Source organism: Pezoporus occidentalis, unplaced genomic scaffold (assembly GCF_034315485.1).
Source record: "Pezoporus occidentalis ecotype Australia unplaced genomic scaffold, CSIRO_AGI_Poc_V1 ctg88, whole genome shotgun sequence".
NCBI lineage: Eukaryota > Metazoa > Chordata > Aves > Psittaciformes > Psittacidae > Pezoporus > Pezoporus occidentalis.
In genome coordinates, this window is record NW_026916242.1 from 958,675 (window position 1) to 978,026 (window position 19,352).

A 19,352-nucleotide genomic window follows, 5' to 3' on the forward strand; every position below is an offset into this window, starting at 1 on the left:
CACTGCTAGGATTATGCCTCTGCTATGAGGTGGCAATGGGATGGCACAACATTTTTCTGCCTGACTGCTTCCAATCATGTCTTTCCCCATTGGCAAGCCTGTGCAATTACCAGCACTCCAGGAGGTCTACAGACAAGCCTTTACCCTGCAAACAAAATACAGCTTGTAGGCCATACCAGCTGCCAAACCACACACACAGTGATAGGTTTAAAGAGGTCTGAAAATCTTTCTAACTCCATAGTATAGGCAATAAAAATATAACTGTACCTGCAGGAAAGAAAGCTTTAAATGACACCGTATAATGCACACAATAATACAAACTCCAACTTAATCAAAATGATAATGACGTATGCCAATCCTACATTACTTGAAATTGAGCGATTTTTACGTTCTGACAAGTTTACAGAACTAGGATAAATGGCATGAATGATTTCAATATATGCTCATACTTTTGAACCAAATGGTGAAGGTTAAAATCTTTCCTTTCAAGGGCCTCAATCAGCCACAAAGGAAAACAGTAATCACTGTCTTTTCAGCCAGCCCAACTGCATTTGTCAGCCCTTTCTCCGTCAATGCAGCCAGAGCAATCAACCTGCCAAACATTCAGAATGGAAAAACAATCTGAAAATACAGGGTATAATGCACCTGCCAGTGAAAATGGCCATTTCAAGAAAAGCTAGTGATCTCAGTGACCCTGCTGAGGAGGCGGTGGTGCAAAGGGGAAAGAACGCGTAAAAGAATTCTTAGTGATCTCCACTCTCTTGCACATTGACACTTCCTTACAAAGCATGCCAATTACAGCTTTTGTGCTACTTAAAAAAAATGAAAGCTTTTTTGGGCAAAATAATCACACGGGGAAAGACACTGCTCCTTTTTAGATGGGATTCTCATGTACAGTGGAGTGTAATCTGAAAACTGTATAACTTATAGCAATGCTAAAGAATGGAATTCTTAATGTCAAATCACTATAGGTGTGGATACCAATTAATTAAAAAAAGTAATACGAGTTAACACATTTTGAGAACAACAAATGTAGCACCACATATCCACATTACGGCTATTTGGATAAAAATCCCCCTCTTGTTTGCCCTGCCAATCAATCCTGCAGATTGAAACTATGCCTTCAAATCCAGAAATTCGGTTTTGGGTCACCCTGGGCACATTATTCTAGCTTTGAAAGTCCCAAATTAGAAATTTCAGCCCAACTTCCCATTAGTCATACTACACTGATTCTAAGTACCATTTTCAGTGACAGGAGTCAAATTCTTGTCAAATGCAGATGGTCAACCCCTTAGTGCTAAGTGACCTTCTAATCTACATATTTTATTCAAAAGATCATATAGTTGATTGCTCCTGCCTTTTAATGTTGAAACATAAATGGCATATATTATAGAGCTCTAAATTCCTTTATAGTACTTTCGCTGCACACAGCCAGCTGATATTACTGCATTTAAATGCAGGATACAGCACTTACTTTAATATTCTCAAAGTATCAGGCTTGAAATCGAAACATGTCATCTTACAGATTTATCTGTAACTACATAAATCTAAAAAACTCCTCTCTGAAGAGAAGTCACATGCAAACTTTCTCATTAAGGGATCTGGGGGAAAAAAAAAAACCAACACCACAATGAAAAAACAAATAAAACGCAGGACAAAACAAAAACCCCACATGTACAAGTTCTTGACCTCACTATCCAAAACTAGGATGTTTTCTCACAGAAGTTTACAATGAAAAAAGGCTGCACAAAGCTGCTGGACAACAAAAGAATTTTCTGTTTTAATTACTTCCCTTGTCTTCCCTTTACCTTGCATGTATTTAATAACAGGTCAGGTGCTAGTATGCGCAAGGAATCGGTATAACAATAATATATTACCCAGCAAACACTGAAGGATTGGGCATACTATTTCTGAAAAAGTTCCACATGAGTAAGTCAAGAACACATGATTCAGTGGTGTACTGCATTTGTTTCAAGTCAGCACGTGGAAACCTTAAAGGTTCATCCTCTTTACTCATTATTAATGGTACCTACTGGAATTTTATCACACTTCATTCATGAGTATACCAAATACAATTCCACAATTCAAAAAAAGGTTATAAGATTTAGAAATAAGTCATAGTGGGGCCATGAAGACAGGAAATGGGACTTCATGTCACATCAACATAAGGATGAATATTCATTATAATATACTAAGGGATTAACTCCATGATATTTCTGACAGGTGAACAGGGGATCTAAGGTTACAAACAGAGCAGTAAAGACTGCATAAAAATAGCAGCTACTTTAATAGCTCCACATTTCTTGTCAATGAATACTAAAAACCAGTTTAATGAACCACTGAATTTTTATTTCAAGTTAACATCAAAATTGTGATGTATTTTGGCAAGACAGAAGGAAAAGCAGTGCTGTAAATTAGGCTGCACCTAGCAATAACACTATGGAGTGAAGTTCCAGTTGTCTGAGTAATCTGTTGCTGCAGAGTAGGTTAATCAAAGTTAAATCATCTGTGAAATGGCTGGCTTTTGTTAAGCCGAATGTCTTCATATCAAGTTTTCCCATCTATATTTCACTGCACATTTTAAGGCATGTACAGGATAATGCATGAATATATAAGAGTCTGCTATTTCTTTTTAAAATATTAAACTCTAAAAATGCTGCATTCACTGTAACAGCATCCAAGAAGCCAATCCTATGCAGCACATTGTTATTACTCTAGGTCAGAATTAAAAGGACAAAAGCGCTTAATATTTTCATTCTGCATCTTGTAGACAATAATTCCTCAAAGAGTGAAGCTAATGCAATAATACTATCTGCAGTTAGCTGTGATCACACAAATAACAATATTGCAAAGCAGGACTAAATAACAAGTATCCTGTTAGCCCAGGAAAAGCTCTAATTGTGACAGCTGAGCAGAGTCATATTCCCCTATATGCCTACCTTTCTTTAGAACAACTACAACAAGAACTCATAACACATCCTTATTTGCCATACTGGCAACTAATTTCTTTCCATATGAATCTGAACAATATGTTAGCAAATCACAAAGGAAAAGATCAAAGAGTACAGGAGAAACAGTGTAGCAAGAACTGTAGAGAAAAAAGATTTATCACCAGTGATGACAGTACTCTGTGTGGTGGCCAACATGGAGCCGGCAGAACATTGAGACAAATACCAGAGTTCACATCTGAATTGTGTCTCTGCTGCTGAAACTGCTCCTGCTGCCTGCTAGAAAGAAATGAGTGTATGAAGGGAACACAATTTCAAATGTATTTTCAGAGTAGACCTGAAAATCCGCTGCCTGATAGAGAACGCCAAATAGAGGCCAAATAACAGCCCTAATAACCAGCTGACCCACACTAACTAAAACAACATGTTCACCAAAATTGGACAATGAGGCAAGTAAGCAGCGGTGTTATATACAGCATCACGGAAAGTGAGAAATGGATTCAGAGAGTAGAAAAGGGGATGGCAAAACAAGGATGCTGGGGAATGGGGCAACTTAAACACAGGATGTTCATGTTATGATGGTGACAAAAGTTAAAGTGTATTAATGGCACAGAGACATAGATGTTTAGGCTTATTAGTTAAGAAGTAAGGGGGAACAGCACCAAGTATAGCACAACACACAACACATTCAACCCAAAATGAAGTTATTTGATCCCTATACAAAAAAAAAGATGGCCATAGTTAAACCTACTTTGCTATATCCCTCTGAATGACGAACTATTTCATGATTTTTTTTTTTTCCCCCATAATAAACACAGCTGCTACAGAAGCAGGGGAATTGGAAGACTGAGGCTGGTCAAAATTCTAGAGAAACAAAAAAAACCCACAAAAGTGTGAAAGAAAAAAAAGAGTACTGAGGACAGACATGCATCAGTATTTTCATCAAAGCAAGAAATTTGCGAGCACCAAGACTGCTACCCCAGCACTATTTCTTATTATGGCTCTCCTTGGACACCTGTATATATGGGACCTTGAGGAAAGGGCAGCTGTGGGTTACACCGACCATACAAAAAGCCCATAAAACAAGTATTGCAGGTTTACCTTCTAAGTCTACTTTGGTTGTGGGCATCTTCCTCCAAGAACTGTGAAACATGTTTATTAACTTCAATTGAGCAACACAATTCAACCTACAGCACAACCTACAGAATAACTGTACACCATACCTAATAAAACTGCTTCCGTTTTCCTTTGTTCAAAAGCACTCCTCCAACAGCATTTTAAAATCTCAAGATATGATAATCAAGAAAGGTCCAGTCTGTTTTACAAGAAAGAGTGAACACTGAATCTAACCTAGCTGAGATGCAACTTGTTGCCATACAAGGGAGCTACTGAATATTAACTGTATGTGTAAATTCAGTTGCAAGTTCAACTTTCAAGTGTACTTTGTAAGATTTTATCTAGTTTACAGCATACTCACTATAATAAACAAAAATCAACTTAAAATTGTGAAGAAAAAAATAACAATGAGATGGAATATATCCAATTTAAATGTATCTAACTGCACTCTGAAAAGTCAGCATATTGCTTTTGTCAATCGTTTTAAAGACTTCAAAATTTGCTTCCCAAAATCAAAATATGTGACTTTTTTTTTTTTTTAGGCAGGATGAATCTTTTCCCAAAGAAAACCTGTGTCCCTGTTCAGATGTCATCATAAATTGTGAACATAGAGATTAATTATGAATGGATTTAGGCAGTTTCAAGACAGACCTTAAGAAGAACCTTGACACTGAAATGATGAAAAAGCATCTCTAAGTGACTTTTGTGAAGTACACATACATAAAATTATGATGGCCCTCAAGAAAATAGTATTATTTTTAAGGTGGAATGGATTAGAAGACACCATCTGCATTGAGAGAGCTTTCTGGTCAATACAGAAATGCAGATGACCCATCTTTCCCACTCAACTCCCAAGAAACCTCAACTACAGCCTATGTAAGGAGTATGAAACTAAGACCATACAATCCCAGGCAATTTCCACTGACAGCAGGCAGCAGCAGTAAAACCCTTTAAGCACATAAATTATGAACTAAGTCTTCAGATTCCATAGATAGAGGGGAGGAAAAAATCTTGAGGGAATAGAGAAAGGAAAAGGTAAGGGCATGGGAAAAATGAAAGCAGGAAAACCCCAAATGCCATCTGTGCATGGATACAGATAAAATGAAGAATGGAAAAGAAACAGAAAAATAGTAGAACCTCTGTTATTCTGGCTCACTGAATAATGAAGTTTGAAACATCTGGTTTGTGCTCTGAAGACACACCGATCCCTTACACTGCATATCCAGAGGTAACAGAGTGTTGTTCCAATTTACTTTCTTTTCCCTCCTCCCCCTTGCTCCCCAACTATTTCACAGTGTCATTTGCATATTGTTAAACTTGCCAAAGTGACCTCCAGACACACCGCAGACAAGAGCAGCGTATTGATGTAGACTGGAGCAGCAACAACTCTGCACCACTTGTATTCCACTTTACACTCCCCATCACTTGCATTACACTTCCAAGTAAATTATACAGTTTTATGGAAAAAACAGTCTAAGATTTCAGCTGAGTATTCTCTTCATGTTTCAAAAAGTGCTTCTATCTCCTTGCAGAAACACCCAGAAGTTTACATACCAAAGAGTAAGAAAATGTAGAATTAGGCCCTAAAACGGCAAGCAAAGATATATATTCAAAGTCAGTCATATCAAATAACTAAGAGATTTTGTTGTAAAACTACATGAAAACTAGGTCAAGATTAGTATTGTTATTTGCAGCAAAATTCAAGTGTTTCAACACTGAAACTAAATTTATTAGCTTTGGAAAAATTTCTTGCCTGAAAAGCAAGTCATGACTGAAAGAAAGCATGTGTTCAGCTGCTGAGAACAGAAATGGCTCAGGCTAATAAAGACATTAGTTGGGTCTTTTAAAACTCAATGTATAAGTTCCAGGTATAGAAATTCAAATTCCTAAAAAGTGTGTGGGGTTAACTGCTAAGTTACCTTCAAGTAATTCTTAGGGATGGCATAACTGCAGGATATATCCCACTTATTTATTAGCTAATTAAGCAACTTTGTGTCTAATCTAAACGTCACTAGAAGCAAGAAAATACCATGTATTAGTAATAAAAGTAATGTTAAGATACAGAATGACAGTAACACTTCAGCAACACATATAAATAATGGAATTTATACCAATCGTCTATCAATTGCCTCACATATCAACCTCTCATTTACCTTCTTAAGCTTCAAAATCACAAGTGCTGGTTCTGATTCTGTTATTATTATAATAAAAGAAAAATTAACTTAGATAGTGATAAATTAGCCATTATGAATGTATTTAGGTAGTTTAAAAACAGACCTAAAGACAACCCTGACACTGAAATGATGGAAAAAACATCTGCAAGTGACTTTTGTGAAGTGCACATACATAAAATGATGATGTCCCTCAAGAAAACAGTATTTACCTTCCTTTGGCTGAGTCATAACAGGTGTTTGCGTCTCCTTTGTATATGTAACAACTTCTCGAGGAGGAAAATCAACTTGTGTAATTTTGGCCATTCCAAGTTTAACAGGTCCACGTCTAAAAAAAGTTAATACAGAAATCAGAAAAAACATTCAACATTTATGAATTAATTCACATTTTGTCTAAAAGAATACCCAAGTCACCATGTCACAGCACTGCTTAGCCAAAATCCAGTGGAAATTTAACTCTGAGGAAGTCACATAACTATGACTAATATTTTATTACCATTATTATTTAAAATGAGCAGCTATTTATAAATCTGCAACAAAAAGGAAGACCTGCATATATATAAATATCTGGATTTTAGGATATAATTTTAAAGTTTTGCTCTTTGTGGTTGACTAGGATACTGTTATATTTATGACATCCCTATTTTCACTGGAACAGATCTGCTCACAAGTCACATTTGTACAGAAACAGTACTAGGATTTTAAAACTTAAAAAGCAGCTTGGGTATTCTGAAGGAAAAAGCTTTTAGTCCTTTTAACTTTGCTGCCCTTTTTTGTCTTCATCTAAGATAGTATTTAAAATGCAGAGCTGCAAATCTGATCTGAGACTCACACACTGACAAGTGATTTCTCTGTACGACATTACTTCAGAATAAGACACTGAAAATGTCTGAGCCTTCTGACTTTAGCTTATGGAAGATCCTACAAATGCAGATACAGCTAGTATCAAGCTACAGTGGGCAATGTACTTCCAAAACACACAATGACTGAATATATCCGCACATTAATTCAGTCATTGTAGTTTCCTATAAAAGCTAATTTCAGTATGCACTGTAATAACACTGCAATGCTCCAACAACAATTTACCTATATAAAATTTAATTTCTTATCCACCCCTCTCCTTAGATAAAAGCAGATTTAAAAAAAAAAAAAAAAAAAGAGTAACCCCTTTTGAAATGTTTTGGTGGGCAGAATCATAATTCTCACAGCACAAAACGGGCTTTAGTAAGTGCTTATAATATGCTTATAAAAGCTGCAGCACAAGAAAAAAAGGGAGCTACTCTATTTTTAAAATACAGTTATTCTAAGTTTTCTTATTTTAAAGAAATGACATCTTTATGTTTATATTTTATCAAAGACTCAAGAAAAGCACAAATAAGTATTGTTATCAGAAATATGTATCTTACGTATATTAAGTAATAGAAAAACTTTCCCACTGCATGCAAACTACACTAAATCTAAGGATAGTGAATTTCTGTTATTACAGAACAGTCTTTTAACAACAACTTGAAGTCTTATATTAAAAAAAAAAAAGCTCTTATCCATAAGTACATGAAAGAGGGAATATAAGAAATCTATGCAATACCCCAAATCGGAATCAGAGTGGAGCTGAAGAACTGACGGATCAGTATCCCAATGCAGCGTCCTGACACCCCAGGTTGAACAATCATGCAGCATTAGCAAAAAAGGCCAGAGATTAGTGAAGCAAATACACGCTATGAAATGCTAGAGTTACAGTAAGCTTATAGTTATTTCATTGTTCACAAGAAACAAAGCAATGTAACATCAGTTAAGGGAAATTTGGCAAACATTCAGTGCAATAATACATGCAGTAAATACAAAAGTTAAAAAGCAAACGCAGAATTCAGAGCTATTAGAAAAGAAATCATTTTAAAAAGATTGAAAGTTAAAGACCTGCAAACAAATATGGCATTTATGAGAGGCAAATAAAAATATTTTTAATACTGACAAGAACCATTAAAAACTTTCTTTTAATTCCTTCTAAAATCTGTTCAGATTTGTTCATGTCATATGAAGACAGATTTGTTAACATAATGCAATCCTGCCCAGAGCAGTAAATACGTGGAGGAAACTGTCATATTGGTAAAGGAAATGAATCAACACATAAGCCTTGTGGTAGCAGGGCAAAAATATACTTCCACTGGGATAGAGAACTGCTAGAGTTTCCAAGATGTGACACTGCAGTAATTATGGGTTAAGCACTGCCTTGGGCTTGTAAGTGTCATCTGATTTAGAGCCAACTCCATTTAAGGTATTTGAATCACTTAGAAATAGTGGGCTTAGTATTAATAACATGTTTCAGAGTCATGTATAGTAACGAACAGATCCATTTCAAGTCACTTTTGATCAGAAGAAATACGAAGGAGGAAATAAATCTTCCCTCTCCCTTCATTGTTAGCCTTCATCCCTTCTCTATACATTTTAATTTAGCCTACTGCCTGCTATCAGGCTTAGATTTTAAAAACAAGATCATATGAGACATTAACAGATGAACATATGGGTTTTCTGATGTTCTTAAATGCTATTATATTTTTATAAGAAACATATCTTATTTTACTATGATAAGTCAATAAAATGTAATTCTACATTTCATTCCCATGAATGGTAAAGCTCTTATAAACCAAGTTCAGAATTCCAAAGGTAAAGTTAATCTCAAAAGCATACAGGCAATGCCAGAGAAGCTCCTAAGTATGGGTGCATCATGCACTACCGTGTTCTTGTAAGACGTATGCATTAAAATAATTAGTTATAGTTTAATTAAGAATTACAAATCCATGTGCTTATATCTGGCAAATCATCCTACATAACTGCTACTGCATCTGCAGCCGTAACTTAGCAATAAATCTGTAAGACATTTCCATATCTTTTGTGCATCAGAAAACACACCATTTAACGTGAAATTGATTACTTTGAGTACACTTATTCTTTAGGTCTCTACTATCTTTCTTGACAATGCAGGTTTAAGATTGAAGTTTAATTTGGTGCCTGAAACTTCAACCTGGATATTGCTTGTGTTGTTTCATATAAAAAAAAAGAAATCCAAACCAAACCACCAAATGACCACCCCAACCTTCATGTTGCTTCTGCAAAGGACTGCTTGTCTACAGATCCAAATGCTGCATTACCACAGTATTTGTCAAATATTTTCTCAACTTTTTCAGACCCACTTGAGAGAAAGGGAAAAGACTATAAATTTAAAAGGCTCCAAATTTTGTGCCTGCTTAATATATAGCCTTTACTGAGGTAACTGTCATGCTTTCAAAGCATTCCTTTAACTTGCAACAGTTGCTTTGGTTGTACTAGGGATAGCCTGCCTTTTAAAATAATTCACGTCAACAAGCAGTACATGTTATAGTTAAATGTTTCTCAGAGATATTCTTTTAAAATAAAAATAACATTCCTAGATAAAATGAATCTAATTTCATGTGTACCAAACTTGTATACTGTTCCTTTTGCTTCCAGACGTTTGTTACGCTTTAAGTTAAATGAATTTATCTACAAGCTTCAGTGAACAGGAGTTCCTACTCTTCCATACACACCCTAGCTTCTCCGTATCCAGGCTATATCTCTAGAAAGGATTTTCTGCATTTAAAATAATTCTATGAAGCATCCACCTAACCCAAAAGTAAACCAACTGTATTAGTTTCCAGTTTTAAATGTATATTCTTAACTGAGGAAACGAGAGAAAGAACAGTATCAAACTGGGTACCAAAACTCTTTGCTCATGAAAATAGAAAGAGAGATGGAAGTAACAGCAGGAACACAGTCTGAACACTACTCTACTAATTACTAAACAAGATATTGGCAAGATTTTGAACCATAGAGACAAGATTACATTAACAAAGGAGATCATCTTTGTAATATATAGCTGCAGCATGACAAGAGAACAAATGGCTACGGACCAGAGAAAATAACTAAACCTGAAATAATGCACTAATATGAAGAGCTTTTTAAGATTATCAAGGATAGCAGAACAACTTGGGTGTTATAACACATATTGATAAGAAAGTCACCTGTGAAATACCAGGGATAATGCTAACGGATATCACACATTCCAACTTTTCTCATTACCTTTCAGGTTCTTCAGGGGAAGAATGTTATCTAGTGGTCAGAAAATGAGCAAGAGGACTTTAACAGTGACTCTATATAGTCTTCAATTTAGCTATACATTCATACCTCTACACTTTCAAGACCACAATCTTTTTATGATTCCACATCTGGGAAATTGTCAAGAGACAGATTTAGTTTTAAAGCTTGCAAAGGCATGAGGCTACAGAGGCTTACAATGCAAGTTTTCTTAAGGCTTTGTAAGAAAATGCATGCCTACAACATAACATTACTATGCTTGAGGAATACACAGAGAGCACAGCACACCTACGAGGTGAAGATAAATCCAGTACACAACATGGTGTTCAAGATATGCGGCCTATACATATTATTTCACATTGAACTTGTGTGAATGGAAAGATTTCTTCCTTTTTTTATAAAAAAGTAATAATAATTCTTTTTCTTTTAAACACTGAATTTAAATACGAGATGACAATTTAGTAAGCAATAATCACAGATCTCAATTTAAAACTTGCTTGGTAGTTAAGGAACAATTATTTTGCTTTTTTTTATTAACATGACACGTGAACTTCAATTGCATAGTGAATAATCTATGCACAAGATCACACCTGGGCACTGTTTAAACGATTAAAAAAAACGTTTAGATTGATACCTCCTGACTAAAGTATTCTCTCTATTTTAACTTACAAATATGCACCTTGTAACCTTTGCTCAGGCCATTAAACTCTTGAATGTTTTCAGGTTAAGACTGTACATACTTATGTGTGCATAATCCACATGCTTACAAGACGTAACTGCAGTCTTTTTAGAAGAGGTTTCAAAGCAGTGTATTTAGTCTTTCTCCAGAACAACTACTCGTAGAAGCAGAGAAGTATCCAATAACTGCTTTAATTACTGTGCTTTAACTAAACTTTACCCCCAATGCACACTCAATAAATTTTAAGTAAGTGAACTTAATTTGCTGAGAAAATACAAGGTACCAGTGTTAATAGCCAAAACTGCTCTTATTCACAGACCTTGCATGAGAACAACAGAATGCCATTTGGAAGTAGAGTGTCCCACCTTATCACCATAGATCACCACTTCAAATTAGTTGAACAGAAATATTTATCCGACTCCTTATAGCAGATAAAACTCAAACTGCACAAAAAAATGGGTCAAATAGATGTAGCAAGTACCAGAACTGGAAAAACCCCAACCCTGTGGCTGCACTAAGATGGTGCTGTGCTTTGGCCAAATGAGCGAGATTTAAGTGGTATAGTTGGGTTACAGGAATGACTCTAAAGTGAAATCCTGAGAAATACTGTTCTGAGTAAGGGGTGGGTAAATTAAAATCAGAAGCAATGCAATGTTGGCAGACAGTATCTTTTATTAGACCAGCTAGAATAGAGGTGAAAAAAGGAAACAGCCTATCATCAATACACACTCTCCTTTAGAAAAAGCTGGGAAGAGCCCAGAAGTTGGACTTCTCCAGTTTTCTATTGTCCTGAGGCATTCATGCTTACAAGAACATTACAAGAGAGACTCAATATCACTTTTAACTTGGAACTTTACACAACTCCACATTAATGTTGGCAATTTCAAATTAGCAAGTGTAGTTGTATTTCAAAGGACTTGTGTAAAAGTTACTGTTCACAGATTCAGCACTGTAACCTCATGTTATTATAATCAAGTAATTAACCTTGATTTCTTCTAAAGCTTAATTATTCAGAATCTGAGTATTAAGCAAAGGAACATGACAAGGAAAGTGACGTACCTAGATCCAACAGCGCCATCACCAGAGTCCTGGCTTCCAGCCTCACTTGGTGTACTCACAGATTTGGAAGACGGAGAGGTAGGAGGAGGGACTAAATAGTGAAACAGACAGGTATCCGCTGTTACTATTCGCAGAGGTTGCACAGCTTAGGATGTTTTAAAATTAATTTAACATGAAGTATTAAAAAAAAAAAAGTGATGGCAAACAAAATATACATGGATGAAAATGAACAGTAGAAAGAGAGGGGAAAAGACAATGTTAACAATTCATGCTGGACTTTCATGCAGTTGTTTGGCATTTATGCACTTTGAGCATAAAAAAAGACATGAGGGAAAGACAGTTAAGAGAAAATGAATTGAAAATATATTTTTAAACTGAACTTCTGACAAATGATGGCATCAATTTTCAAAGGACAATTTCCACTAAACCACATCATTTAAACATAAATGATAGTTGTTAATACAACTTTTACATCAGTTTTTCTTAAAAATTAGCCACTGAATGTATTTAATTGGTAATGTTGCTTCTAAAGATACAATCACCAAAGTGTGTTACAAAAGAACTGGCTTTGTCACACAGCACACTTCTGTTCTAGTTTGAATCAAATCAACACAAATCCTGTGTATTACAACAAAAAGTTTCCAGAGTTAGGTTTTGGGGGACTTTTGTGGTTTTTTTTTCTTTTTACTTGACAAAAAAAATATAGTAGTGTTATACTGAAACTTTTTCCTAAAAGTCAGTTAATTTTGAGCATGTAGATGAAGACTTCAATTAACACTTAAAAAGCAACATGCTTTTTGGACCTGATACACTAAAGTGAACAACATAATGCAATCTGATGAAACACAAAGCTATTTTGACATTTCTTTCTACTTTTCTTTTTAGAAATAGTGCAATTCATTATTTAATGAAACTTAGGTTTACGCTTAAGAATCAGGGTTTGTGTTGAAGGTCCTTATATACTTCATTTTTCAGCAATATGTAAAACGTTCATAGAACAGATTAACTCCTCAGCAACCCTTAAAATGAACCTGTAATCAACTGAACAGAAGTTCTATATAAAAATTGGGATCCACTCTGTTAGGGGTCACGCAATTTAGATCTGCAATATTTTTAAAGATCACAGGTACATTGTGAATCCTGAAGCACGTTTCCATCCCATCCCAAAACAGAGACATGATTCTGGTTGACGAAAAAAATATACCCTAAAAATTTACAAAACTACACTGAATTCTTTAATTTATTGAAAATTCATTCCTCCTACAGGAGAAACTTTTATGTAGAGTTATACTTCTTAAATTTATACTTACACATAGTTAAACTTTATATAAATATGAGTGTGTATATATACATATATATTCTTCAGTCCATCATTACCAAATAATTTATACTAAAGGAAATTCCCACGTTATTTTTGTGCATTACCAGAAACGACGACATTTTAATGTCACTCTCCCTTAATTCAAGTGACATTAGAAACATATCTTGTTACCATTTACAGAAGTCAGGCAGCACGGCCGAAAGAATCCATTAACTTAGTTTTGATGCTACAGTGCCCTCTCGTGGGGCAACCCGTTTTGAAGAAAAAATTTCTATTAGTGAGGTGAAACCTATTTAAAGATCAACAACGTTAAGAAAAGACCAAGTAAAAATCCACCTACCCCAAAAAAGGATGAAAAAGGATTTTGGTTCACTATCTTATGCCTTCCTATACAACCAGTATGGTAGATATCAAAAGCATACTTACACTGTTAAGGCCCCTTCTCCCATAAAAGAGCTACCTTACTCCAGCAGTTAACAGGACAGGAATTGTGTTCAGAATTTCTTATACAAATTGCTATGAAGGAATCTAATCTCGAACTATCCACCTACACCAATTATGAAAGCTCAAGTTATCTGCACATCAAGCTGGTCAGCTGTGAGTTAGCTTCAGCTCAGGCATACAATCACTGTACTTATCATACTTGGCCAGTATCCAGTCAGCAGACCAAGTCCAAGGCTAGGCATGCTACTGTGACTACCAAGTAAGACGTTTTAGCTTGATTTAGGATCCAAATTGGATCTGGGTATCCTGACAGAAAACAGAATGAATTCCCTGCAAATCTATGTACATGTACATTGAAATGCGTGGTTAAGTAGATGCTCAATGGAATTTAACACAATACTCACAGGGGCGTGGCCCAGTCTTACAGGCCAGCACCTCAAAGAGCTTTTCATATAAGTATGCTAAGTCTATGCAATGACTTGTTTTAGGACTGACTATCCTGTGGTTTTTAGATTCTCCCTCTCAGATTTAAAAAGCCACCACCAACAATCATATCAATTTCTGCCAGAGTCTCATCAGCTGCCTGAGCCCAGCCTCACACAAGAAAGCATTCAACTATCAGTCTGACAAACAAAATCTCTAGCAGGTAAGATCTGATGATTTAAAGTGCTGTACATTAGACCTAACATAGCCCAAATTCTCTAAATAGCATTCTCTAAACTGTGAGAACAGCTTAAGCTACTAAAAATCACTGTAGTGGCAGTTAGAATGAGAGCAGCTATAACGCTTTTTATGCCACATTCACTTTTGAACACTTGAGGACTATGCAAAAGCAATTATGAAGATACAGTTGCAGATATACCTTATCTGTAACAAATTATTTTTATTTGCAAACCCAGCTGAAATAGACACTCATCGAGCCAAACTGAAAAACCCCTTAGGTTTCAGAGCTAGAGTCAAAAAGTGGAATTGAATTATCACCTTTTTCACTCTCATCTTCCAGAAATACGCGGCTATGTAAAGGAAAAAAAGCAACAACCAATATGCTAACCCATCCAAGAGTGGCACAGATATGAATCATAAAACTTAACTACCAAGGATGATAGTTAGCCTTGCTATTAGTCCATTAAAGTCATGTATTTGAGATAAGGAAAATTAGGGTGCAAAAGAGGCAGAAAGGAAATAAGCCAAGTGTGCACAAAAATAGCAGAATTAAAATCTGGTATTATGAAAAAGAGAAAGAAAAAAATACAGATGAATAACATGCAGGGAAAATAAATTAAAAAAAAAGAGCAGCAAATACATGATGTTTATGCATTTTAACTAAAGAACTCCAAATAATCCACTAAGTGTAAAACATACATTTTACAAAATAGTAATGCGTACTGAAGCACATCACTCAACATTTATAACAGAGATCATGCAGGACAAACCCCAGACATGTATACCCCAAAAAACAGTGGCAAGAGAACTTTCATGCCAGCTGTAGAAACACCACAATCCTAACAAAATCAATCCACCAACAACCCCCCCAAACCACACCCAAAAAAACAACCCCTGAAAAACACCAAACATTTTTTTCAAATAAATATTAACATTCCTACCAACAGGAGACTCAGGTGTCAACCCCATGCTCTGAAGTAATGCTTCTGCTTCTCTTCTCTTCTTTTCAAGATCAGATTCTTCTTGTATAGGAAGGGCTTCTTTCTTCTGATCAGTCTATAAATAATTCAATAATTAAGTTACAGCATTTACCAGATATTAAAAATGGTGGGGTTTTTTTGAGATCTCGTAGGTTTTTCATACTACTGAAATCTATCATCATACAGGTTAGATATTTGACTCCAATAACTCTGTTGATCCTTTCTGTAGGTAGAGCAAGCAACAGATGGGAATCACAAAATTCTGCAGCTTTGGTACTGTCTTTAAAAGGCATACATAACATGCAAAAGGTGTCTTCTCATTTGTCAAAATGACTAACACTTTGTAAGATCAAGAATACCTCTTTCACACTAACGTAAAGCATTGTAAAATGAAGACTGAAAGAAAATGTATTGTGTACCTGTGTATAAAAGTATTTAAGACACAGTCATATAGTTCCGATTTTGAAATGATAACAGTGTCAAAGAAAACACTGTAGGGTTAGAATAACAGTAAGAGACACCTTTCTTCAGTCAAGAAGGTATTAGGCACTTGGCTAGACAGAATACATACTGAAGTGCATAGCAACTAAGAAAATGTCTAAGATGTAAAAGTGGGGATTGTGATAAGCTATTGCATCACATGTGGAATCTCAGAGGCAATACATTGTTAAAAGATCATCAGAACATAGCCCGAGATATTTCTCTCTCCTTTTTGTCTGAGTCATGCAGCCGGCAGCTTCCCAGTCCTCAGTCATGTGCTGATGCTGAACACATACAAGATCACAACCAAAACACAAAGTCTTGAAAAAGTACCTCAAATCACCAAAATATTCCAGCAAAAGTTCTTTCACAATGTATAATTTGCATTCAGGAGAAACACAGTGATAAATCACTGATTGTCACATACTTTAGCAGAGAAAAAGCCAGAAGATTATTAACACATCAAGTTAGCTTGTGTATATCCTACACAAGTAGCATACACGACCCTAGTGTTGCTCTGAACTTAAAAATTCAGGCTAAAGACTAGTCAAAGAGCAGAAGAATTTACACATTTTTTTATAGAATAGTAATACTGACGGTCAGACAATTCCTGTGGACATCCTCAGGACTGCACTTCAGAAGCATGTTCTCTAACACCATCACAACTCATCAAGCAGATGTTTTGTGCAATACTTTACAGTGATTAATGGTATCCCCCCCACATAAGTAGTTCTAGAAATCAAAAGTTTATGCAAGTGTAGGATTAAAAAATAAATTTAAATCTAACTTGTCATATGGATAATTCTAAAGAAGACAGTAGGTGTTTGCTCTTATAAGAAAACAGAAGTGTTACATTTGCATCAGCAACCAATCATTAAACAGACACTCCCTGAATAACATGTAGCAAATGGTTATTAAGTTAACCTACCCTTTTATTTTGGACAAGTTAACAGGCAAATTTCAAAGAGAAAATAATTTCTTACTTCTTTCTTCTTTCTTTCCTCCTCCTTTCTTTTCTTCTCTTCTCTGATTTGAGCTAATCGCTGTTTCTTGCGCTCCAACTCCGCCTTCAGTTCACTTTTGTCAGACATGGCTGGAACCCTGAACAACAGAAGCATACCAACATTTGGTTTTGGTTTGGGATCTTTGTTTTTCTCTTAGTTAGGTTTTTTTGTGTTGTTGCTGATTTGTTAAGATTGCAGCTTTCCTTTAAAGAAGCTACACTAGCTTACCTAAACCAGAACTTCAAAAAGCCTCCAAATAATAATAATAACACCCCCTCACACACACATTTCCATTTCCGTATTTATTTCACTTAACATATTCTCAATACTAAATGATGGATTTAAAACAGAACTATGATATGGTGATGGGTCACCCTAGGCAGTTCTGATACTGTTTGAAGAAACTGCTTTGAAAGAAATGTTAGGCACTGAAGATGGGACTATCTGATCTTTCTACAGGATTTGGTACAGTTACAGACCCAAATATGAAATTGAAAACACCAAGGAGAGTAGCAGCACAGCATCTGTCTTTTACTTTTCACTTCAAGAGCTTAAATATTGACATGCTATAACTTAGGAGTATGTATGCTATATATATCTTTCTATATACAGTTGGAGGATTCAAAATATAGATTTATTAAAATATTTAGTAGGATTACTATAAATAACAAGGCAAAGTAAGTAAAAGCGTGGTGGTCAAAAAATCCCCCTGTAAAGTATGTGCATTACCAATTCTTCCCCAGCCTTTTTGTACAAGGCTGGTACACCTTTTAAGACACAAAATCTACAGAAAGCTTTGCTACATAACTGATTCAATTAAATATAGACAACAAGGTCAACAATAAAAGGTGAGGGGAAAAAAGCCACGTTGTAATAAAGACCTTATAACAGAGGTGGGGAAAACTGTGTGAGAGAGCTGAGTGATTAAAAGCTTAATTTTACTGGTTTTAAGCAAATCCAAATCTGTAAAAAGTGTAGAAGTGGGTCTGTAACAGACAAAGGATCTATAAATGCTTTTACACTAATCTTGATAACACAGCAGAACAAACAATAATAATATAGCTTTTATTATAACATAACGATTCACCAATTCAATATTAAGAATTCCTGCATAGCACATCTAAGCACAGAAAAGGATGCAAAATGATGCAAGCCTTGTACATCTACCCCAATATTCTTAGTAGAATGCATACTGGGGTAAGTCTATGTATTGCCTCCGTGTTGCTTGCAAGCATTTAAGCACTGATAAGATACATAAACACCCCCCCCCCTTATTTCGGCATTTTCAACTGGCACTCTAGTGTCACTTTAGAGCAGCTCCGGGAAGGCGCGCTGTCACCACACCATGGATTCCTGCCCCCACCCGTCCTGCTAACACCACCCGAGGAAAGCAAAGCGGAACAAACGGAGCCGTCCCCGAGGGAAGGGGAAGGGAGAGGAGAGCACACCGCACCCCACCTTCAGATGACAGCAGCAGTAACGAGGTGCCGCCAAGCTAAGTTCCGCACCCAAACCTCTCACGGGCCACACCGGAAAGGGAACCCTGACAGGACCCTGCCTCACCCTAGGCCCTGGAAAAAGCAGCAGCACCCCAAGAGCCCACCCATACCCTCTCCCACTTGGAGGGCCGAGCCCAGGCGCGGGCCGCCCCAGCCCCACCCTGTTGCCGCGCCCCTCAATCGACAGGGCGAGGCTGAGTGACGGCGGGTCCCCTTCCCCACGGAGGCAGCGGCGCTGAGCCGCCGCGGGACCACGCGCACCTGCAGCGGGACCTCCTCCAGTTCCAGACACCCTCGACCGCTCGTCCCACTCCGCTTCCGCCGCTTCACAAAGGCACCGGCAGCTGACAAGGAGGTAGCCTACGGCGGGTGCCGAGGGTCAAACCAGCTCTGAAAGCGTCGCGGGATCCGCAGGAACTTACGGGAACTGCAGACAGACACGGAGGCCTATACAGTACGGCGAGGCGCTCACGGGGGAGCGAGCTGACAGGAATTCACACGGGGAGCGACTGAGGCAACGAGGGGATGGGGCGCTTCCAGAGGCCGAGCTCCGAACCCCTCCAGCGGAGCGCCGGTGAAGTGGCTCTGAGAACAACGACGCCCAACATGCAGCGCGCCGCACTGGGCAGGCGGGAGTGTGGCACGGCTGCGCGAGGCATGATGGGAGCCGTAGTCTTTGGGGGACGGGACGGGACGGGACGGGACACGGCACACGGCTACCCGCTGCCGCCCTGTGTCAGGGGGCGCGAGGGCGAGCCACAGGGACAGAGACAGACAGGGAGCGCGGCGCGCGCATGCGCGCCCTGCTTTGGTTGGCGGCGGGAGGGCGGTGGCCGTGTCGGCGTCTCGCGGTACCGCCTCGTGGCGGGGGCGGGTCTCGC

The 19,352-nt window shown here is 37.3% G+C and overlaps 1 protein-coding gene across 6 annotated transcripts in view; it reads right to left on the bottom strand.

Moving 5' to 3' along the window:
* DYNC1I2 (dynein cytoplasmic 1 intermediate chain 2) overlaps positions 1-19,094 on the bottom strand; it is a 31,405-nt gene extending 12,311 nt beyond the window's left edge. The window contains exons 1-6 of one of the 6 annotated variants that reach the window (XM_062604764.1): positions 18,894-19,094; positions 16,952-17,069; positions 15,450-15,564; positions 12,081-12,225; positions 7,821-7,880; positions 6,448-6,563 (exon numbers count right to left, since the gene is read on the bottom strand). In XM_062604764.1, the coding sequence (XP_062460748.1) occupies positions 6,448-6,563; positions 7,821-7,880; positions 12,081-12,225; positions 15,450-15,564; positions 16,952-17,059 (544 nt within the window). In that variant the 5' untranslated portion in view covers positions 17,060-17,069; positions 18,894-19,094. The other 5 variants (XM_062604761.1, XM_062604759.1, XM_062604760.1 and 2 more) reach the window with 5 other exon arrangements.
* Between the last annotated feature and the right edge of the window lie 258 nt (positions 19,095-19,352).